Below are 25,538 nucleotides of genomic sequence, written 5' to 3' on the forward strand. Positions count from 1 at the left end.
AATCATAAAGAGGTGAGTTGCTTTGTAAAGATGAAAACAAAGTTTAAGTACTATGAATACTCTCTGCCTTCAATCAACAAATTTAACAATGTAAGGGCATGAACCAAGATCCTTCTTGTATGGTGCTCTCCTTATCAGGTGTTCTGAACTCCTAAAACTCAAGTTATTCCAGATCACCATTTGATCAGCAATTTTAGCTCTCATTCAGATTCACTATTTTAGACTGCTGCTCCATTGTATTAAAACTACAACAGGTCATGCACATTAATTTGTACTATCAATTTCTTCATTTGGTACTACCACACAGTAATGGTTTTATTTAAAGAAATACACAATTCTTTGACTTTAAGATATATGAAATATTACCTTTAAAGCTGCTTTATATACTGAAATGGGGACAGTTTCAGTCAAGATGGCCACTCCTTTTACCTTAACTAGTAACCTTACTGCAGTGAGAGTGGCAACATTCACATTAGAAGCATTCTGAACAATTATTACAGGGACTTTTTGAATTTGTCCACTCAGGAGATCACATAGAGACAGCCTTCTTGTCTTTAACAGACCTTATGTTGTTACATGAGAAGTGCTCATCTGTGTGTATGTTTGTGTGTGCCCACATACATGCATATACACAGAACCCATACATTTAATGCAGAATTTGCATCATCTTGTCACCCAGCAACAATGACAATGGAAGAGATTACAATTCTATCATTAAAATACAGTTCAAACACCATGTCTGTTACTATCATATATCCTTTTATATAGAGATATATATATTCACACCTTCTGTAGGAAAGAAGTTTCATATATTAAATATTGACAACCTTGTAAGGTATTAAATACATATTTATTCAATATTTATTCAATATTTTATTAAGATTATTAAAAAAAATAATCTTAGGTATTCTTTATTTTCACAGGGTGTATGCAATTATGATGAGTAACCTACACTTAAGCTCTAAACAGCCTAATCCAAACCCCACCGACTGTAATGGGCTTTAGATCAAGCACGTGAGAGCACTGTAACAAACACTGTTTCAGGAGGTAATTCCCATGCAACATCAAACTATGACAAGACACAAGAGGCTAAAAATGGCTCATCATAATTTATTTTATGTTAAAATGTACAGCTTGGGAGGGAGGGGTGTAGTTTTTTGCAGTTTTTATTTTTGTTGCTTGGGTGTGTCTTTTGTGGGTATTTTAAGTGACTGACTAAAAAGATAACAGATAAATACAAGAGTGTCACTGGGTCCTATTTTTACATGTATCAAGCCTCTTCTCTTCGGCCCTTACAGTCACTCTGTACAGGTACAAAGGCTACAAAAAAGGAAGCAATATAAACAGACACAAATAACTTTTGCCTTTTTACATGCGATCTGTAAGCTTAGTTTGAGCTATTCACACGCTACTGCTCTATTTTTTCCCTTAAAAAATAACTCCAATATTTTATAAAGATAGAAAAATCTACAGATGGAATGAAAATGTAAAGTTAGAGGCATTTCCATAAAATAGCAACTTTACACCAAATTCACTACTTTTTTTTTAAATCCTGCCAAGTATTTGGACATATACGAAAATGTTTCAAAACTTGACAAATAAACACTGAGATGTTTCAATCAACAAAAAAACGTAAGTTATTATAAAACAGAAAGCTGCCTTTTTTCCTACCCAGCCCCAAAGAAACTGGTCACAAAAATGGAAAAGAGTCTCAACTTTACACTAAACATACAGCAATAAAACCCTTTGAACTAACCAAAATGTGAATAGCTTTTGCAGCTTTTTTTTATTATTTTTACAAGTTTTATAATTAACAAAAATATAGTTCTGGTTTTTTTACCCCTCAAACTAGGGTAACCTAATCAAGGCAAAAAAATTAAGAAATGGCTTACTGTTAAGCACAACACTTGTACAGTACTACAAAATGCACTGTCACTAACAAAGACATTAGCGGCATGCAGAAGTGTCACCTTCAGAAACAAAATAATACAATAAAAGAACTGCTAAAAGGCATTTACATGTGGGGAAAGGAGAGAGAAAAAGCTCATGATCCAGTACTGTCTGATAGTTTTGGAGTCTATTTATCCACATTTTTAATGGGAGCAGGCACATAAAATGGCTCTGAACCATCAGCTGCTGTGTAATTGCAGTTCATAGAAAGAGTTCTTCCTTTCCAGAGAACTTCAAGCTCAGTGAAATAAACAAAAAATGGAAAACCACCTAATTCCCCCCAAAGAGAAGTTAAATCTCACAATGTTAAAAGAATAAACAAAAAACCCCAAAACAGAACAAAACAAAACCAAGGAAAAAAAAAAACCCAAAAAAAACCCAACAAAGCATGAAATAAAGAAAAAGTTGTATAAGGCTTTCTGCTGCATACAGCTTTTAAATGGTGCCAACAAATGTTTTTGCATTCACACCAATTGCTGGTTTAGAAATCGTACTCTCCAAAGGTATTTGTGCAGATCAATGCCATACGCCAGTTGGGTAGCGTGTCTCTGCCAGGGCCTACCTCCTCATGTAGGAGCCATTGAGAGACTGCTTGGACATGCCTGTGTTCATGTAGCCGTGGTGGCCCGGGGGAGTGTACATCATGTTACTGTGGGGGGCTGTCTGCATTGGCTGCTGTGCATATGGCTGAGTTCCCATCATTCCCATCTGCATCTGCATAGGGTACTGAGGGGTTTGATTCATATACCCATGATTACTGTGATACCCACTATTCATCATTGGCTGGGACATACTGTAACCATTCATGGCGTTAAGGGTGTTCATGTTCATGTTCACTGAATTGACATTATAAGCAGGGGCTGGCATCAAATTTACACTCATGTTCATGCCACGCTGCATCGTTAAGGTCCGTGCGGGCCCTTGCATGGCCACAGTCTGTGATGCTCGCCCATAAATCTGGGGCTGATGGGCTGCAGCAGCAGGTGGCAGAGGTGTGGATTTGGTTCTTACAGAGACATGACCTTTGCTGGCCATCTGAGTCTGCAGTCTTTGGGTGTGGGATATTCCAATATTCGATGAAGTCATATTACGCTGCAAAAGGGGAGGTGGCAAATTCATAGGAGGAGGAGTAAGGTTGGGGGGAGGGGTCATGGTAGCCTGTGCTTGGGGTCCTCCAGGAACAGCGTGTGGAGACTGAGAAAGCTGAACAAGCCCCGTGTTACTTAAGGGGGCAGACAAAGAGGCACTGTTTGCATAGGAAGTTACAGCAGCTGAATGGCTGTAAGGCAAAGAATGATCCATAAGCGTGTTAGTTAACTGTTGCAGTTTAGCAAGGCTGAAGGTGGCAGATGGCTGTGAGTAATGCCCTGCTCCAAATTCACTCTGCCCCATTCTTTCATATAATCCAATGTTGGCATTGCTAGTCTCAGGGATTTCAGTCAACTGCATAGGTGGGGTGAAATTAGCAGCCATGCTGCACTGGGATAACTGTTGGTTGCTGCTTGGAGGCCTTTCAACAACACAGCCTTGGGGAGATTTTACATTACAAGTGGGAGGAGAATTGATGTTTGCTTGTTGCATCATACTGCAGCTTCCATTAATGTTAGATATCTGCTGGGTCACTGCGCAGCTACTCTGTGTTAGGTTACTAGATGTAAGGCTGCTGTACGAGCAACTGTTTTGAGAAGAGTTGTTTCCACAGATACTGCTACCCATCGTAGAATCGTAACTGCTTGGGTTTTCATAGTTTTCTGTTGTGCTCTCAATACTTCCTAAGTCACTGAACCCACTATCCACAACTTGCTGTGAATGATCAGAAACTGAGGGAACATCCATCATTGGGCTGGTCTCCATGTTCTGCAGAGATGGCACAGAAATGGCACTTTGATCTGGGCTGATCTGAGCATAGCTGTTCTCTAAAGGAGCAACATTTGGACTATTAACAGAACGAACTGACTGGCTGGGATGAGAGTGCACAGATGAAACTGGGCTGCTATGGTCAGACTGCTGACAGTCATCCAGTGTGGTCATCTGGGGACTTTGGTCATTGTGGGCATAGTTCTGCAAACTTCTACAGGCCTCTTGAGTCTCTGCACAGTCCTGAAATGTATCTTCATGTTCACTTGTCTCCTGGGTTAGGGACTGTACTGCCTGAACGGTCTCTGAGTCAATCTCCATGGTCTCAGTACTTTCTCCCTTGAAATCGGAATGTAGTTCTTCACCAGCTTTTTGGTCCTGGTTGTTGTCTGCATGATCATCATCGGATTCAGGCACTGGGTCTGAATCTGTAGCAAGTTCTTTCTGGTCACTTGCACACTCATCAGCTGCAAGGTCAACACCACAATCCATTAACTCCTCCTGATTTGAATTACCAGTTTGAACATTTACGTCTAAAAAAGATTGCTGAGTTTCCAGCATTTCTTTGAAAGCTTCACCAGGCAATTCCTCTTTCTCCACTTCTGTTGAACCCATGTGACTATCATCTTCATCATCTGCATCATGATCTTCATTGTGAGAAGGTTCTTCATCCTCCTCCTCTTCTTCCTCCTGATCCTCCAAATGCACAGACTCCTCTTTCTGCACAAAAACTTCTTCTGCTTTGTCTTTTTCTTGATCTTTTGAATTGCTTCCATCTTCTTCTATGCTCCTTTCTTCTTCCCCAGCTTTCATAGTATCATTTTCTTGTTTTTCAAAGGGTTCACTGGGTGCGTGCAGAGGTTCAGGTTCTACTTCTTTTGCCTCATCATCTGGTGGTGGCAGTGCTTCAGCAGGTTCTTTAATAGCCTCCTCTGTAACAGCAGGAATTGAAGAGGGCTTGTCTTCAGCTACTTCCTTTTGTTCTTCCACCTGCACCTGATAGTCAGGCTCCATGGGAGTCTCAGGTGGAGTGTACAAATTAAGCTTAAAGCCAGGTTTTCTTTCTTTGCTTTGCCTCCATTTAGATGGACCACGTTTAACTCCTTTGGGCCAACCCTGCTTATTCTTTAAAGGTTCAAGATTGTCTTTAGTGCTTTCTTCCAACACAGCTACATCCTCTGTATTATCTTTGGGAGGTAACAGAGACAAAAAAAAAGTCTTAGCTTGCAGACTAATCAATATTTTCCAATATAAACCTGAAAATAACTTATAAACTCAAATGTATTAAGAAAGTAGGAAACAAGAGTTATAAACAGGTCTCAAAGCACAGTAGGACAATGTAGTACCTACAGCTCAAACACACTACACAGATATGTTATGGTTTGGTGGCCTTTTAACAGACACTATCAGAACCACCATTTATACATGAGAAAAATCCCAGAGATTTAAATGACAAGACATGTAAACTAAAGCAAATACTGTCCAAATATTTGATTTTCCACCTTTGGTTTCAGAATAGAAGTACGCCTTGACTTTATATAGACATTGATCTAACACACATTTATCTTTTTTGACAGTAATGACATGAAAGTCTTGAGTTTCCTCTTTGACCATTCTGGAGGACAGACCATAAAAAATATATAATCATCCTTTAATACCAATATTGAAAAAAGGTCATTCAATCTAGTACTTTGTCATGGGCAACATCTCATGACATGGTTCACAAGAGATGACAGACTGCAAAAGATAATTACAATTACACACAGAGTGCATCAGAATACTAAACTAATCCACTGACTAAAACAAAAAAAAAGAACCCAAACACATTTGCCTCTTTCCTTTCTTCCCAGATACTACTTACACATACTTCAGAAAAAAGGAAAATTATCAAGACATAAGATATTGCACTTGGGATTATAATGGCTTCAGTGATACTTCTATATTGTGATGATGTGGTCCATAGGCCAAAAAAAACCAGTCTACTTAAAACTGTGCAAACCTGACCACTGGGACAGAGCTGGAACTTGCCACTATTAGTTTAAGCAGTTTCTCTTGAGAAGCTGGAAAAAGTGGTAATATTCTAATGTACCACATCACACAAGAGCTGTTTGAAATAGAAACCAGCCCATGATCCCTAACTGAGGATCGCAAGGATGGAACTTCCCATGCAATTACACAAATACTGAAGTAGTAGCTACTGGCACCTTAGAGAAAATACACAGACCTGAGACTCCAGTCATTCATTCTGGAATTAAAACTTATAAGCATAATTTGAGGGCCAGGAGGTCAAGGGAAGAGTGTACATTCATAATAGCTCATTAGTAGTTTCACTATCCATCCATTAACTTTTCTGCCAGGAAATATCCTTGAAATCAAACTAGAAAAGCAGCTTTGAAAGGACACAGTTAAATTTGTCTCTTTCATGGGGAAATAAAACAGGACCTGGTGCTGAGGATATAGTAAGCCACAGAAGCACCAAACATTTTGCTGAATTACCAACAATATTGAATAGAAAGATATTTGTGTAAATCAAATGTTACTTTTTGCTTGTATCCTGCACCACTGACACAAAAACTATACTGGACAATATTCCAGCGATACCCTTTGCACTGTTGAATATGAAATGCACTGCTGTAGGGACATAGAAGCTGTTTTTGACAATATGACAAGAACTTCAATGCCTCAGACTGAATAAGATTTGTTTCCTGAACACAAGGAGCAAATTGTTCAAACAATAACAGCTAAATACATCTCATTAAAAATTTCCAGATGCCTGACAAAAATAAACACTTCTTTTGAAGGCAACCCAACAAAATTATTTTTATGAAGATGTGAGAACATTTTAGGTTTACCTGTACAATTTTCATCACGCCTGTAACAATGAATATCTTTCTCCTCCTTGTTCTGCTCTTCTTCTTCCTGTTTCTGCTGCCCAGGTTGATACTCCAAAGCTTTTCTAATCACAGGCTTCAAGTCATCATCTTCTCCATCCATCTCACAGGTGGGTTCCAGCTGTGGCATGGGACGTTCTTCATCTGAGTTATCAAATGGCTCATTCAGCACCTCGGTTGTTTCAGAAATTGTCTCTGTGGTAACACTGCTGTTTATTCTCCTGCGCTTACGGCCCCTTTTCTTTTTCAGTATGAAAGGTCTCTGAAAAATAATTCCACAAATCAGACTCTTCCTACATTCCTGTTCATTAACTGATTCTGGACATGATTTTTTGTAGAGCAAGTTTATAATAATCCATTTACTCACTGAAAAAAAACACCTTACGTGGCATCAAATTCAAATGTAGACAGAATCTAAAAGTAAAATGTCTAAACAGTTAAAAGAGGTATGTATACAAACCTTTCCATAAGTAAAAATGAAGACTAGGATTTTCTTTATATTGTAGTATCTTTTACCTTCTTCTGTCAAATAATATTCACAGCACTGTTACATAAATTGCACTCACACATTTTTCCTCTGTAGATTTATAATTCCACAACAACCTTCACAAGTACCAAAGCTTTTTCTTCTACCTTTTGGGTTTCTGCTATTTTTAGAAATAAGAATGTACACAGAAAAACAGATAACATCGAAGAAGTGCACCTCAAGCATCCTACAGTTGGCTGTTATAAAAAAAACCAAACCTGTTCAAGATTTTGTTTTCCTATTATTATACATACTCAGAGATTTATGGTTACTTAATGTAAGCTCACAAAGTATAACCAAAGGGACAATCCAACTTCCTAATTCTCAGCAGAGACACCTAAATATAAAGGCTAAGGTGAGTGCTTTAAAATTTTGGGTTTCTTAAGTTTACTAATTTAAGCAACTCAAAGAGTTGGTATTTTTAAGGAAATTCAAAAATTATTGCAAACATGGCAGTAACCAGAATTTAATGTTTAAATGAGAAGAATATGGGTAAAAAACCCCCGATCTGTTTTAACAACATTTCTTTTGAAAAACAGTATTCCCCTTTTAGGAGCTTCTATATTAAAAAAAAAATATAAAAAGACAAACCGCACAAGCTTGGACTCCATCTTAATACAAAAAAAAGAAAGAACCATTAAGATATCGAACCAATACCAATGCCAAACACCAGAGGGCAATCTCTAGTTTAAAAATTAACAGAAAATTCTGATTTTTTTATGTCACTAGTATTTTATAGTTCTGTGAAAAATTCAAAAGATAAAAACTGGATGGAGTGCAGAAAAGAGAAGAAAGGAGTAGTTAAGTGTTCAAATAACACAAAGGATTAAAACAGTCTAATAAATGTTTGCAAAAAACCAGGTTGTTACTTGGATGGTAGGGATGTGATTGAAATCAGAGACAAATGGCTTTGAATGAAGCTCTAAGGTAACACACCTTTCTCTTCATGGCCAGGGACTGGGGCTTGGTCAGCCGGGGAGGCGAACTCTGCTGATTCTCATCCCCGCCATCCTCCTCACTGCTCTCCTTAGATTGTTCTGTGCACTGCCCTCGCTCCCCCACCACGGCCACACTTTCTGGAGATCGCAAATATTTATTTTTAGATTGTACTTTTGCAGGTGATTGCCTACTATTAGTTCTTGTGGAGAATATTTCTTGCTCTTCCTTTTCCCAGCAGCTAGCTTGTTCCATAAGACGCTCAGCCTGAAGGGTTGAGGTTAAAATAACAGGTCACTGAAACAGCATTCACTTAGCCATATCCTTTACATGCAGCTAAATAGTTAAAATAAGTCAACCCTGATTAGCACTGCTGGCTAACCTAACAACAACATTTCAGCTGAATCATCTAGTTGCTCCTTTACAACAGTTAACAGATAACAAACCAAAGAAGATTGCATTTCATGGGATATTTAGCACTATTAATGATGCAGCGAATTGATTTAAGTCCTTTAGCACTACATTACATGCCCACTGACTGGATCACTTTGAGCAAGTTGAGAACACAAAGAATCGATTGAAAGTGCAGCCCCTGAGCTCTGCACCAAATTTGATCTGATTACATGCTCTTTGACTACCTCAAGAGTGATAAATACAGCTCCATGACAAGTGATTCACATTTTAAGTTTTCATATGCATCCCCCCAAAGTTACCATGTGTTGCTGCGCAGCTTCCAAAAATTCTGCATTGCAATAGCAATATGCAGTGGTCAAAGCTAAATCTGCTCTATTTAAGACAGTCTAATGTTGAATATTCAGAGTGATGAAAGCCAAAGGAAGAGAAACTCAGAAGATATCTCTGATATTACCTCCTTCTCTGCTTCCCTCTCTTCTTCAGAAACTGCAGCATTAGGAACTAACAAAGGAGTCCATCTCAAGCTTTCGGGATCTACTTCATTGATACGTGGATTCGCTTTCAGTTTCTCCATATGACTTGAAATCAGCTTTTCCCTTCTAATAATTACAAATCTACAATCAAATAAACAGTAATTTAATTTAGAACAGGATCACCTGGAACAGCCTTTCTATAGTTGACATCCTTTTGCAAAACAACCTGTGAAAAAATACAGGTTAATGAAGGGATCCATCAAACTAAAAATACCAGCTTACACACAGTGATAACATTCTTACACTACTGACTGTTTACTGAGAGGAAGTGAAGGAACAAAAGTTTATGAAGTGAAAGTTCAATATTAGCCATCACTAGGGCAACAGACAGCAAAGTAAAGGTTTTATAGTTGACTACCCTAAACCTAATTCAAGAAGTCTAGTGCTGGCACTTCAATCACTGCCAGAACAATTTCAAAACATACATAGAAAACTCTGTGGATCATCAAGTCAAGAGTGAGAAAGTCAATGTTACAGCTGAAGACATAAGGGGACAAGAAAGCAAGTCAGAAGCACAGGTTTTCTAACGAAGCATACAAATATACTTTAGTTCTGTGCTAATGAAGTACAACATGACCTTCCAATTACTATGAAGTGGCATATCAAAAGTAGGTAAAGACTAATAAAATAGCACAGTATGCTAATATATATATATATATGTATGTACATATCTCACCAAACTCCCCTGTTACAAAGAACTACACAATTCTAAACAACAAGGATTAGCAAGCATTTCAAGTGCTTTAAAAATCAGGTTGGTGAAGTAACAACACTCTCTCAGTGAAAAACAAAGTTTAAAAAAAGAAATCAGGTCCAGAACCCTTTTCCAGAATATGGAAAAACTTCTACTTCACAACATGTACAAAAAACTTCCCTTGAAATAGATTTGTCCTCAGGTTGTCCATAACTAAGTATTCCAGAAGAGGTTCAAGGCAATGCCAGCACTCCTCTTACTACTCTCACACACCATCTTGTAAACCAGCCTCCTTTTTGAAGACTTGCATTCTTACTGGTTCAAAAATTACTAGTTTTGAATACTTGTGCTGGGACACAAAAATTACTGAGGCTGAACTTTTTCTGATTTTAATTTTATTGTTTTGGCAGGCCAGTGTTTGTAAGGCAGCTTTGCTCAATTATAAAGTTTCTATGATGGGAATATCCAGTAAGAATTAAGATCATCTTCAGAAACACAAATACCATTGAAAGCCATTTAAGACATTTTATGGAAAGAAAAAGACCAAACAAGAACAACAACCCAGAAAGTTCTAAAATACCCATCAAGAGCATGAAGAAAAGAATTCACAAAAAAGGAACTCACCTTCTCAGTGCACATTGATCATAACATTAAACAGAAACTTGTATTACCAGTATCTTGAAAAGGAGCACTTCCTGTAGAGTTGATCTGATCAGCAATGATTGAAAGAGGAGGTGTGGAAAGACAGACTGACACCCACAAACACCAATTTTTCTCTTACCGGTATTCAAGCAAAATATTTGCACAGCAAGAGCTGGGAACACTTGGGGAAGATTATACTGAATGAAACAAAACTCTTAACTGAAAGTGTTTTGAGCTGGCCACATACTTCTAGTAGCCATTAACATGAAGGAGCATCCAAAGAATCCCCAGGAAGAAAAGCTCTGTATGTAAAACCCATCTGCACTGACTTCTACAGTAAGATAGTTATCACTCATTTTAAAGTCAAACTTTCACATAGACATTTTCCACACCAACTGTTTTGTAAGTAGAGAATGTTTTGTCTCAGTTTTTAGAATTTTTTTTACAAGATTCACTGACCTATCTTCTCTTTTATCTATCATGCTATGTTGCTGCAGAGTTGTGGCAATATCGTGTGGACACATTCCAGTAGCTCGACTCATCCCTTTGATGCTGATTTGTTTTTCATGGTGACAGTTCAGGTATTCCAATATGACACTTTTCCAATAAGCCAAGTAGGAGAGACGACCCAGATCAGACAATGGCTTTTCAGGGGATCCTGCTTGACCCTCTCTTCTAGAAAGTAAATAACCTAGAATAAAAAGAAACAGGATACCTTATGGAGATAACAAAAGCAAGGAATTTTAATTAGCCCATAAGAAAGTTGGAATTAATACAAAAGATCATCAGCATGACTGCTTGAATGTCTTGCAATTAAATAAATGCTCTCTATAAAAGAGATGAGTTTTCATCATTGAAGTGACATAGGAAAGATCAAATTCTTGTGAGTGACTCAGAATGTTATGAGAATCAAACATTAACCAAAGCCCCCTTTCTAGCAGTAAGGCAAGCATGAGAAGAAAAAGCCAACATGTTTTGGAACAGGTCTCATCATATAAGTTCTCCCTCAGAACTACAACTCTGGTCTTTTGAGAAACATTTACACCAGTGTTACAGAAATAGTGTTAATCTTAAATGAGTTACTGAAGCCAAGAAGTTGCAGAAGAATCTCAAGAGAAAGTATCAGTAAAGTCATTTTTTTTCAAGAAGCCCCAAGTGACACAAGTTTTTGATTAAACAGTGAGAAGTTGTATTTTGGAGGCAACATAATTCACAAGATAAATTACTCAGAGAATTAGTTAAGAGAAATAAAAAATAATCTCCCTTAATTCACTTTTAAGAACATTCACATAATTCCTGCTTGCCGTCTTCAAGACAGTAACTGATCCACTATTACACAACATACCACCTCCATTTTATAGTCTATGTATATTTCAAGTACTTTTTAACCCTCCAGCTCTAAAAGCATTTTACAGTTTAGAGTAGAATACACCTGCTTGGAGATACCAGAAAATGCCACCTGTAAAATCAATTCAGTATAGAGAAAAAAATACCATCATTAATAACAGGTATCCTTTCATAGTAATTCATCCCTCTGCGATACATATTCTGCATTGTGCCTTTCCAAAAACTGCCAACACACAGGCCTTAAACAACCAGGTAAACAAAAAGCTTCCTCCACCATAAGCACAGGTATTATGTTTATGGAATTTTATGGAATTACATTACTTAAAGTCATTTGGAATCCACCAAAATATACAGCTCCTGTGCCTTCCAATATTCTTAAAACACTTTTTTCCCCTCAAATTTTTCAAAGACTGATGTAAAACATATCTAGTACAGTCATGTCATGTTCATTAAACAAATCCTACTAACCTCTTCACAAAGTTTCTCCCAATCCAATCATCTATACATCAAAAACATATTATTAACAGGTTGCATATGATATCCAGGTTGAAGAGAAGCAGTGGCTGCTTCCTTATTTTGCTGTATGGTCTACCATACACAAACCACACACAGATGTATTTTCCTTAGATAAAACCACATAATACACATACAAATATTTTTCTATTTACTCTGCCTGAAACATTGATCTTCCCTTTCTTGATCCACAACAGAATTTAGAAAAACACATACAGAGATATACATCATAGTCTAATCTCCAGTTTGCCTCAATAAATTTACATAGAAAAGTAGACATCCTACTACATATCTCAAGTGATCACAACACAGATACTGAACTAAGCAGTGTGCCTTTCATATCTATTAGCATGATTTGTGATAAAATGCCAGAGCTTCAGGAATACCATCCCACATCTGCCTACCCCTACAAAGCTACATGAAGCCTGCCTACATCTGCATGGTACCATGGAAACTCAGCAAGTAAATTTATTTTGTTTTACAGAAGAAACACTACCATAAAAATTAAGGTATTTCAGCATTTAAAGTTTTTTATAGCAAAGCAGTGCACCAAATGCGATTTACAGCCTTTGATTTCTGTCACACAAACCTCCCCAGAATCACTGAGGTTTCATCTTACCCAAGATTTGAAACAATTAGAAGAAATGCAATCTGAGGCAGGGAAAGTTCATATACATACATAAATTTTATGCCTTCAACACGAATTAAGGAGATAATTAGGCATTAAAACATACATTTAAACAAACTGACTTGTAATTATCCAGTAATTTCAATCTATAGGATTCCTAGTAACACCCCTGAAATAGCTACAGGATCCACAACACACTTATGTGAAACAGTAATATATGTGTGCCAGTCTCCAGAAACTTTCAGTTAGTTAACTACTGATTTTTTTTGATAGTTGGTTCTGTATTTTCAAACAAGTTAAATAGCATGAGATGAGAGGCCTAGGCTTGATAGCAGGACAGTGGCCAACAGAGAAAACCAAGGGACAATCTGAAACTGGCAACCACCACCTGAAACACAGGCAAACAGAATTAGTCTGGCTTCATCCAAACAATTGGAACCAACCAGGCAGTTTAATGTCCATACTTTTTGGCATTTTTAAAGAGCTCGGTAAGATTTATTAAGTATCACTCCCTTCTGCAAGCAGTGCAGAGTCCATCTTCCTCCTCCATTCACTGCATTTATTTGTGTGTTCACTAGGAGCAATTTATTGTCATGTGGGCTGTGAGGTAAACAGACTTACATCTCATCAGCTCTCTCCTGAAAATCTTCTAAAAATCAGGATCAGATCAGCCCCCTTTCACTCCTATGGCATGAAAGCAGTTTCATGCACACTTCAAGTTACAGAATGCCAACAGCAGCTATTTCATTAAGTCTCATACCTCCAAATGCCCCTGACACATCCTTCTTTCCCTACCACACGCACTTCTAAACATCACTACCTCAGCTTCATAACATTAAGCAAAAATCACAACATAGTTATAAATTTAGCTTGAGACAGCTGAACTGAATTTTTTAATCTATTGAAGGAACACATTGGTTCTTTTGCTTTTAATATGGTGGCAAATGCAGGCTAGCTTTCAAAGGTGTAAGACAACACAGATACAGACTGCACAGAGGCCAGTGAAATACAAAGCAGCAGCAAACAAAGACATTAAACAACTGGTACACTGGGAAAGACCAAATGAACAAACTAAAACTGACAGAACAAAGTAAAATGAAATTTGAAGATTTTTTTAAAGACACTCCTGCAATCTGAGTGCTCTCAATACATGTTTTATCTTCTATAGCAATGAACAAATCAATTTATCATTTCATTTTGCAGAATAGTTAAGGTTGAAAGGGACCACTGGAGGTCACCTTCGCCAACCTCCCTGCTCAAGCATGGTCCTCCTAAAGCATGTTGCTCAGGATTGTGTCCTGACAGCTTCGGAACATATCCAGGACGGCAGACTCCACCACCTCTCCAGGCAACCTGTTCCAGTGCCCAGATCCCCTCAAACCCACAATCTCTGATGAACAGTCAAAGAACAGACACCTAGACTGAAATGTTCCGTTTCCATGAGTGCAATTAATACTGACCATAATAATTATAAAGCCATTAGGCTTTCAGCAAGCTAAGGAATTAATCCTGATGCAAGCAAACCAAAAAACCCAACTTATGAACTGGTTGTAGGTGTTTGAATTACACTTGTTTGTGTTCACACAAGACTGCATGGTCACACTGTTGCTCAGTGACACACAGCAACAGCCAAACCATGTTATGCATATTGCACAGGATTGAATGAAGACTTGGCTTCCCATTCACCTGAGAAGCTAGGGAACTCAGCTAATATGAAAGTTTGAACGAGCATTTTTGATGCAATTATATTTATTATTTTTACTTTAAAACCACCTAGAACATGCTGTATTTTAGTCCTAGGAATGCCGTATTTTATTATTAAATACCAAGATTACTTGGTTTAGCTTAAGAGCAAACAATAGTCAGTCAGTTAGCATCCACACTGGAAAATAAATAATCATAGCTGAGTAGCTTCTAAGAAGGGGAAATGGAAGGTTGTAGTTGGCTTGTAAGTGTATCACTCATCCTTTTATGAAAGGGTAACAACATTTCTTGCCTTCTCCAATGAACAATAGAGTTGTACATTTTACTGAAAATTCCACATAGCCAGAATATAATCCATCCAGAGCATCCTGAGGCAGCTTCAACACAATATTCTCCAGAAGATGCCACTGGCTGACACTTTAGTACTATTTTCTGTGTTCTATTAACCGTGTGCTCCCTTAAGGGAGGATCTGACACAGCAACCTCTCCACAAATAACAGTGACATATGCCATGGACACTGTGCAGATCTAACACAACTCCTCCAGTCCTTGAACTTCACTGCTTACAGACAGGCAGGTTCTTTGACAACAGTGCCACAAAGAGAGGCACTTCACTCTTGAGGGCACCACGTACGATGTTCAACTATTGTTTTGAAACATCAGTGCATTGCATTGTCTTCAAACGTACCTGAATGGAAAACAGAGCACTGAATCTCATTCTGTGCCTGCACAAGCACTTGAAATTGCAGTTCCTTTCTCCTATGCTACTAGCAACAAATCCATGTATTTGCTTTTCACTTAGGGAGGCTAAAAACAAAAACTAACAGTCTTCAAAGTGGACCCCAAGGGTAAGGATTAATGAGTCCTGCTTTTTAGCTAGAACAGATTTTTTTTTTTTTGTCTGCTACAAAAACTCTGGAAATAACAGTTTACACTGAAAATCTGAAAAGTATTTTATCTGAGAGCCTGTGATCAAAGAAACAGTTTTGTGTGTCTTATGTATCAATCACATCATGCATTGGAGACAAACATAGTTCTGATCTTATTTAAAAAGTGATGTTCAATATCACTTCCTAGGAAATGAATCATATCAATCTCTACAGACAAGAAAGTTACAAATACTAGTAAAGTACTACCAGTAAAGGAAGTCTGTTATATTCTTGTAACTGAGACAGAGCTCACTTTACAAAAGAAACGGCAAAAAACCAGATATCTTGAAATTATGTGTCCTACCACAGTATTCCAGCCCTTATCTTGGATTAGCTTAGTTGTTCTAAAGAACAGAATTTTCTACTCAAATTTTGTAATTCAAACTTATATCTTCACTTTTCTCAAAATACCTACAGAATAGATAGGATTTTACCTTAAAGAAAAGCTGCAACCAAAAAGTCTCTTTCAAAAACAGAGCTACACCAATGGTAGCTTAATGCAGAAAAGGAGAGCTTTGCTTCACTGCAAAAACTCATTACAGAGAAATGTTTACACCTTGTTTCATAGGTCCACATTCACAGAATTATCAACAAACTTTACAAAAGTAGCTCTTCAATAGGAGCAACTCTTACAAGAGAAGAGCCATAGAGAAAATGCAATATAGCAAAGGTCCCTAAACAAGAATAACTCCTGAGTCTTACAGGAGTAACCCTGCCAGTGGTTATTAACCTACTATTAGCCTTTGAACAAGAGAGGACTTGGTCTTAAAAGCATAAGAAGCTGTCTTGATGAAACCCTGCTGAACATAATAAATATTTTCTTTTTGCTATCATCTTCCATGTGTCCTGGTAAAACTACATGAGCATCATCATGGCACCTTCAAAGAGAAATTTCTGTTTTTCTTTCTTGGGAATCTTTACTTCATTTATATGAAGGCAATTGAGGCTCCATCTCTTACAGTACAAAGGATCAAAATTTAAGAGAAGTATCATTGCAAAACCCTTAATTTATTGCTTATGTATTAAAATAATACAAAATAAAGACTGCATTATCATTTTGAATAATCTTCCAATAATTTTTAAACCCAGAAAATCAGACTGTGTGCTTGTAATGACAATAAATCAGATTGAGGAATAGACCATATGAAGTAGCAAATTCAAATCTGTTAATCTGGCTTCCAACACAGAGTCTCTTTTGCCATTGTAATTTGCCTCACAGCAAAACAAAAAAGCAAACTTATATGATTCCAAACTTCCTTAAGCCTAGCCTGCACAGAAAGGCCATTTTAAGATCAGGTTTCAGCTGACAAGCAGGAATGACATAGCTCAGAACAAGTGTCAGGTTGTCAGTCATGGAACAGCTCCTGAGCTGCTACAACACCCAGCAGCCATAATAAGGGGAAGTGGCAGCAGCTCCCTTTGCCTGTCATTGGTGTGTGCTGGGATACAGCAGAGCTGCCAATGGCTGAACTCAACCAAGGACAGCACAGACACAGTGTGCCAGTCTAAAGGACAACCTTGCTCTGCAGCCATGCAATAAGGCCACTGCAATCAAATTCATCTGAACAGCTACACAGAATTGCAGGCATTGCATAACTCCATTTCATCTCTCTCCACCTGTTCAGCCATACTAACAATAGGAAAACACCACTGATCCTATAAATAGGCTGCAGGAAAGCTGCCAGCATTAAGTACCACATTATCAAGTCCACTTCAAAATGCAGCTATGCAAGACAGTGCCTCAATGACAGCCTGCTGACAGTACTTTACTTCCAAACTTCCTGAAGCTTACTTCAAAGTTCTCCTATCATGAGGCATTGTAATGCTAACAACCAAGTTTTAGAACAGAGCACATAGGGAAATACCTGTAGACAGAATTTATACAGACCTATGTTATGTGACTTCCACCAAGGGATATGGTGTACAACCATTTATCGCACTCATTCATCTTCCTAGAGTTTTGTGAAGATGCATGTAACATTTGTGATCCTTCAGTTACTGAGGATGTTCCCAATGGCCCTGACTTCTCAAAGCCAATGGGGAGAGGTGCTGGAGTCATGTCAGCCAGTTTCCCAGGCCAAATCTCACCATTTTACTTAAGTACTCTGTAACTTGATCTTCCTCTAGCAAAGATGGCATCTCACTCTGTTGCTTATATTCTGTCACACCTGAGAACAGGTCCTGCCAAGAAAGTACAGAGTACTTCAGATCCCTTCTGAGACCCACATCAAGTCCCTCTGTTGTCACACCATGCTTATTCCATTCATCAGCAGTGCCATGTTCTGCTTACTCTTCCTTTGGCTGTCCATATACTTCTAAGAGCTCTCCACCTTTTGGTACTTTCCACCTCCCTCAGTTTCAATTCCAACCAAGCTTTGGCTTAACATTGTTGTACATGTAAGCAATACCAATGCCTTTTGGAGAATTTGGCTTTGCTAAAGTCAAGAACTCTCCCTGCAGCCCAGCAGGCTTACTGTCATGCCTGCTATTGTCATGAACAGAGGAATAAGTAATTTTTGCAGTCTAAGGAATCTGTCCCCAGAAATCAACATATCCTGTGCCCCTTTGCCTTCACAGCAAGCCTCTTGAAGGACACCACTTAGCAGGTCTTTAAACAAGATAAAATTCTGGACCTTAGTCTGATAGTTACCCTCCTAATTTCGCACAGGATCTAAAACCCTGCTACCTCCCACCACGACAGCCTGGGCTGCCAAATACAAAGCATTTGCCCTAGCAGGTCCTTCTAAAATCTGTGTCTAAACAGTGTCCCAAGCATCTTGCTGTCCTTGCAGAATAGTTTCAAATAGTCCTTGGGAAAAAAGGCCTTTCACTAGCAGGTATCACCCAGTTGCTTGGAAGGTTCATCCTCTTCCCTTTTTTTTGATCAGGCTATGTATAACAGATGCCCAGCACAGCATTAATGGCTGCTGCCTTGTCCCCTGACTCTGAAGCATGCTGAAGGCTTGACAGGGCTATGACCCATTCATTCCACAGCAGAGAATATGCTTCCAAGTAATTCCTTTGTGTAGAGGACAACCTTGGCTTCCCTGCCTGTCCCTGAAGAGACTGACACACATCCATTGCAGCAGCTCAGTCTTGTGAGCTACTCACTGCATCTCTGTAACCCCAGTGAGTTATAGCTCAAGGACAAAGTACTGCCTTCTTATTCCACCTTTTGCCTACAGGGTGTGAGAAACTGGAATAATGGGATCTCAAACGCAACACAAGGGGGCCCCCTTCCCCTGTCCACTCCAATCACGTTCTCTCTCAAAAATCCTATTCTCCAACAAGCCCAATACCAGGATGGCTATTTATTCCTCTAGAAAAGCTGTCCAAATTGATTTCTGATGTGCTAGTGTGGTCATTCCAACTGATGCCTGTGACACATCACCCTCTTTACTTGTGTCAACTCCTAACACCTCTCTGACCTTCAGAACAACTGATTCTGGGCCAAATGCTCCATTAATGGTAAGGTTTGCTTGTGTTTGTCATTGATGCCATCCACCTGTTTATAACAAAGTTCAATCACCTTCTGAACTCAGGATCTATCAATATGCTCCCTCCTTCTATGCTATGCTCCAAAATGCATTAGGATGGAAATTTGTTGTATTTCTCCTTAACCACTACCACACACCTCTAAAATGCAGTATTTTATTCTATTTTCTGCTATTTAGCCTAAATATTGCTCAGTACAAGGAACTAATATCAATATTTTATTGTATTTTACAGTGTACTGAGATTACAGCAAGGGTCATTGCATTTGCATCTTTTCCTACTATTACAAAAAGTGAAAAAAGCACTTAAAACAAGTTTGGATCTCTCTATGAAGTGTTAAGATATACAGTTATAAGAAACTTCACCAAGAAGTAAGCATATACCCCTATTGGGAAGAATTCATCTTGGAGAGCACTTCCTATGTACTTCCATCCAAAGGCTGGGAAGGGTTTAAGATGTCTGTGCTTTTAAATTAATATTCTAGATGCATTTCTGCCCATTTTAAACAGTATTTTTTATATCAAAAGTATTATATCTAGCATGAATATGCCCTATAAACAAATTAGAGCAACAATACCTGTAATTAAGAATTTGGATCATTTGGGTTATTAATGTCTTCATGTTGTTAAGCAGTCAGCAGTCAAGTCCACTGCTGTGGTCTATCTGCCAGTGAAGTCAGAGCGAAACCATCACCACTTGGCAAGAGCTGCTGGAGGGCAAAGGGGTAGGAACTGTGCACTAATGTCATGCAAATGGAGTCAAGTAAGAGCAGGTTTTTTGGATCACAAGAACAGATTTTAGTCGACTGATCTTTTCACAGTTTTAGACTGAATGTAGCCTTCACAGCAGAAATCTTTTAAGAACTACATGCACACTAAATCTGAAAAATAAAGTAACACCATGTAGCTAAGTAACACTAACATTCTGGACTTCAGTATGATTTATAAGGATAACAACTTTTTGCCATGCACTGCTTAACTTAAACCTGTCAATCTCAGGTTCATATTTATGTATGCACATCATGATCACACATACCAACATTTACATACAATTCCACACGCAGCAAAGGGAACTCAACACCACTGAAGTAACTCTTCTACAGAAAACATAATCAAGGTACTTATGAAAGGCTTCCAGACACACATCTGAAAGATGCCAATACACAGCTGAAAACCATGAGCAGACAGGAGTGTCACAACAAAATTCAACTACTGCTGGGAGCTGGAAACAGCTTAAAAATCTGCTTCTCAGAGACCCCTACTCCCAAATCAATGTTTTGTGGAAGCTCCTATGCAATATCTTGTGCTCAGAATCTAACCCTTACATAATCAGCACTATTCAGCTCCTATTTATATTTTGCTAATGTAGGTGTCAGAAGAAAACATACTCCTGAGAATCCATCCAGAACAAAAGAAGCAACCTGTGAACTGTTACCCTTCTATGTTTGGAGTTCCTCTCCATCTCTTTAAAGGCCATCCCCCACAAATTAATTACCAGACTCAGGCAGATGGAATCAAGTACTTTTCCATTAAAGTTTGTTTTGTTTGAAACAAACCCAAGTAAAACAAATCCTTTAGTATGACAGGGAAGAACTTGTGAGCTTTCATGTAATGTTCTGTATCAAGCCAAAGATCTGAACGAACAGCAAGTACTAGCAACTGTTTTAATAATACACCAGTAGCTGAACATTTACTGCAAACCAACATTTCAAGCTATCCTAAGAGCTAACAATTTTTGTCATACAAAACATCCCATCCTCTGTTTTGATATTATATGAACAAGCTGAGAAGACACAGGTTCAAAAGGGTAGTCAGAAATATCAAAAGAGCTGAGTATTCAGACACGACAGTTCAATACATACAGGTCAGCTCAATGCTGCAAGTTCAGAGGTATGACCATGAATGCAAGGCAGAAATAGGTGAGGTGAAAGTGTGAGCTTATTAAGACTTAAAATTCCTAAAACTGTAATTCACGTTACTATTTTTTCCATAACTATTCTGTGTGCCTCTGAACTGTTCTTGTCTATGTCAGTGGGAAGAAGGTCAAAGATAGAGGACCTTAAATAGGTGTTAGTATCCTCTTTGAAAGTACTTTTGAATCAGCTTCAAACGACCCCAATCCCAAGATCCACACAAACACTATTTAAAAAGACTAGCTGTAACTTGAGATGCTCAGATCACTGAACAACCTGCTACATTCTCTTTTCTTTGTCAGAGTAAAGGAAAGCTTTCTTCATGATGAACAGAGTAAGCCAAAGATTCTCTCATTATTGTTACAAGAAATAATGCCAGCTCTCATTCCTCTCCACATCCTCAAGTAAACCCAACGCAGGAGGCCCAAAAACCTTTAGCTCCTTTACAGAAAGCTTCACAGAAGAGGTTAGGGCTAAACAAACGTCCTTCATGAATAAAAGGAAAGGTAAAGATGACTGCATTACAGTCAGACCTACAAAAGGCACCCTTTGAGTGAATTAATTTGCTAACACTTATTTTACCTGTGCCAGTTGCCAGTAACCCCCTTGAGTGGAGGTTCTGTGTATGAAGTGGACTACTTACGAGCAGAGTGAAAGCATAAGCAAGAGAAAGAGAACTGAAGTACCCTTAAAAGCAAGACTTGTATGTGCAGAGGGCATCAGTTTGAATACCAATTGAATGAATAAATTTGTCAGTAGGTTAAGTGGCTTAGAAGATCATTAACAACCCTGTATTGTTCTTGGTTTTATAAGCAATATCTTAAGTTATTTAAATTTACATTTTAAAAACTATTCAATAAATGACACCAAGAAGTAAATTGTTTCTACAACTGTAACTGCTGAATGAACTCCCTTCAAGAACTGCCTTTACCTTCTGGTGTTTAATGCTGACAGCACATGAATACTGGGTTGTAAATATATCTGCTGTGCACATTAGACATTACCTGCTTGCCTTACAGGCTCTGTGTACTCTACAAGACAGGAAGATGGACCAGGAGGTTTTGCCTAATATAACAAGTACAGTGAATATTCTCGGAATCTTCATATGGCACTGAGGCCAAGCAGAACAGACAGATGGCATCCATACCATTAAGCTCTGACTCTCAGCTGGGGTGTTAACCTGGCTGTTAACATAATCCTCTCAGACTCATGGCTCAGGAAGATTGTTATCACACTTGGAAAGTGACAGATGCCCTGGACAAAAACTGTATCAGGGACAGTTTTAGAGGAGATAAAGTTCCAGAGCCCAAGAGCTTTTCCTATCATTATTTTATGCATACCTACAAATGACAGCCTAGCAGTACTAAACAACATGAACAGAAGTGAAACAGGGAACTGAATACTGAGAAGCCAAAAGACATCTAAGCAAACACTGCAAGTGCTGTGTTTGGTCAGGTCAGTGGTCATGACACACATAAGATACAAAAGATACAAGCTGTATTTGTCTGACAGGAGCAGCAAAATGTCACTGCTGTTCATTTGCTAAAGCATGCTGTATAACAGGGAATTAACCAAATAAGACTTAGAAGAAAAAAAACCTTAACAGGTGAAGAAGATTATTATTAAATTTGGTGGTAATAGCTGGTTAGTCACATATACAGAAATTGCCTAAGAAAGGGCACATTACCTACCAAGCATCAAACACAAATGTACCTATTACAGCACACTTCAAAAAGCTAAGCCCAAGATACAGTAATCTGCTAAATATCTACTGTGACTCAAAACAGCAGTAAACAAGGGAAAAATAAAACTTCTTTAAAAGAAGGTAGAACTGACTGATAAAAATGCTGGCACTGGAAACAAGGCCTCTGTTAAGGAAGCCACAAGGCTCTCTGTGCCTCACCAACAGTGCGACTGGCCTTTGCCTTCTACAGTCTGGGCCATGCGTTTGGAGCAATCACTGCTGAAGACCACGGCAAGAAAGCCAAGGAGTACCTCAGCCTTCTTCATATACTGAGTAACCAGGTCCCCCATTTCCTTCCAGACAAGGGTCACTTTTCCCTATTCTTCCTCCTATCATCAATGTATCTATAGATTTTTCTTGTTTCCCTCAATGTCCCCAGACAGATTTAACTTCAGCAGATGGCTTTCCATGTTCACTAATGCCCTATAAATACAGCTTTGTTCAAAAAATACTTACTATCATTCTTACAGTGTTTAGCCTTGCCTTTTCACTGTTTTCATTGTTATCTGGAATAAAGATGCTCTTCAGTTAAAACAGCCTTAGCTTCTGTATCTGAAGTGACATGTCTGCTTTCTTTTGCAATTCTGATAAATGTACAGTGTCTTAAAGCTATATAAAAGTGATGCCCAGAAATCCCAAGAGGCTGATTTTCTTGGAATAATCTTAAGTCAACTAAGCTTGATTCAAAATCCATCTTCATTCCCCCCTCATCTAAATCTCAGCTTGACAGAATGCTCCTTATTAGTTATTTAGGAGAGGCCAAACTCAAGCCTTGGGGTCAGCAACATAATCAATCATCAAGAAAAGAACAGAAAATAAGCAGCAGCAGACAGGCTTCCTCACAGATTTACAGCTACCACAGACACTTTAAATTCATTCCTAAAGAAAAAAAAAAAAAGAAGGAGAAGGAGGAAAAAAAGAAGAAGAGGGCAACTCAACCTTTCATCTGGACACAGTGCATCTGTAAACATCACCCATAACAATGAGGAGACTGACACAGTGCTCTGTACTGGGGCACACAAGTCACTTGGTCAAGCACAGAAAACCCCACAGCACAGAATGATTCAGCTGGGCCACCACATTTAACAAACTAAAGAGGACTGTTTCACACAGATCCTTAAATCTTTATAAGTGTGGTTTGAGAATACACCTTTCCAATAAAGTCAATTAAAAAAAACACTGTTCCTCTCCACCTCTGGTCTCGCATTTTCACCTTCCACTGTTTGCCACAGCCCCAGCAGTAACAAAAGAGTACTTTCAGGATTGTAATGTGAGAAAGGAAGTACTCTTAATTAAAGAAAATTTTATCTTAAAAAAACCCCATGGTCCCACTTCATCCACACCTCAATTCTGTTTACAGACCACAGCAAAGCGTGACTGTGAACAACTCTTAAAAAGTGTGTTTATTCCTAGACTGTACTTCTGTTATATTTCAGTATTTGTTAGGGCAAACTGTAGAACATCTTAACATCAGATTTTGGAAAAAAAACAGTGCAAGAGCTGTTTAATGAATGCGTTCATAATTTCACAGACAATCTAACTTTTAAAATGCTATTTCTACTTCATATTCATTTTTAATTAAAGTAGTTGGACATTAAAAAAAATCCATATGATTGTCTTAAAGCATTTAGCAAAAAGTAACTTTCACCAGAAAGTAACATTTACCAAAATGTTACTTTCTGGCCAACGAATCATTTCTCATAAAGAGATTAAGACTATCACTGTTATATAAACACATACCACACAAGTGGCACTTAGAGCCTTCTGCAGATCAGGCCTGGCTTTAAACTGCAGGCAGGTATCAGACAGTGGCTCTCAGCACTTCCAGAAGCATGCCAGAACCTAAATGCCACCTGTGAACACACTTCCTCTGATCTCTCCTAATACACTGGTTTCATTATATCATCCACCTTTACATTTCTTTAAATTGCTTTGTTTTCCAGAAGTCAATTCATTAATTATTAGAAGAATTCAAGTTTTCTCAGATCTCTGTCTTGTTTCCATCTGAATAGTTTAAAATCCTCTTTAACATGTTACTTTAAAGAGAAGTCTACACAGGTACTTACCACCAAGTAAGGCTACACAACACAAACTGTGTGAATTCATCATAATGAAGAAAAACACATTTTCATGACTTCTACCTTCTTTTGCCCTCACAGCACTTTTCTGTTAATAGTTTGCCATTGTTTCCATTTTCAAGTATGCTTTAAAGAAGAAATCACACAATTTCTGTACTGTAATGGCTTTTGCTCATTTACCTCATTCCAGCTTCCTCCCAAAAAATGAAAGCACTTCAATCAAGAAAGCCTTTCACCTTTTCTGAGGCTCTTCCTTTACTGATATACGAGTTTTTCAGGGGCCCTGTAAAAACCTGAGGCAGCATTTTTACTCTATTCTACCACTTATTATCAACATGTTTATTGTATTTAAAAAGTGATTCATCTTCCAAACAGGGTTGCCATTTTCCCAAATGCTACTATCTTACCAGCAATATGTTGCCCTAAATGAGAGGCCACATATTAGTCCATTACTAGTTTTAAGTTTTGCTCAATTAGATTTTTTTGGATGGCTGCACAAACATGGTGCTTCACAAAAAAATCACTGCTTTTCAGGTTTCCACAAAGGAATAGCCTAATTTGCTGTTAAAGCGGAAAGCCTGGAAACACTACAGTGAGAACCACAGATAAGTGAGTTATAAAATAGATCTTTTGGCACAGAGACATTTTCAAACTTTCTTGATACATGAAAACACCACAAAGCCACTTTGGAAGATGAAACTAGAAGAGATTATTGTCCAACTACACATGGAAACCTAGACTGACT

General features: G+C 38.2%; 1 protein-coding gene across 3 annotated transcripts in view; it reads right to left on the reverse strand.

Annotated features, from left to right (window-relative positions):
- Window positions 1–883: 883 nt before the first annotated feature.
- The window catches only part of KAT6B (lysine acetyltransferase 6B), a 100,886-nt gene continuing 76,231 nt past the window's right edge, over window positions 884–25,538 (reverse strand). For 2 of the 3 annotated variants that reach the window (XM_058029184.1, XM_058029183.1), the window contains exons 13-17: window positions 10,903–11,134; window positions 9,029–9,188; window positions 8,161–8,427; window positions 6,660–6,960; window positions 884–4,994 (exon numbers count right to left, since the gene is read on the reverse strand). In XM_058029184.1, the coding sequence (XP_057885167.1) occupies window positions 2,509–4,994; window positions 6,660–6,960; window positions 8,161–8,427; window positions 9,029–9,188; window positions 10,903–11,134 (3,446 nt within the window). In that variant the 3' untranslated portion in view covers window positions 884–2,508. The remainder of the gene's footprint in view (window positions 4,995–6,659; window positions 6,961–8,160; window positions 8,428–9,028; window positions 9,189–10,902; window positions 11,135–25,538) is intronic. The other variant, XM_058029185.1, reaches the window with a different exon arrangement.

The sequence above is a fragment of the Melospiza georgiana genome, chromosome 8 (genome assembly GCF_028018845.1).
Source record: "Melospiza georgiana isolate bMelGeo1 chromosome 8, bMelGeo1.pri, whole genome shotgun sequence".
Classification (NCBI taxonomy): Eukaryota; Metazoa; Chordata; class Aves; order Passeriformes; family Passerellidae; genus Melospiza; species Melospiza georgiana.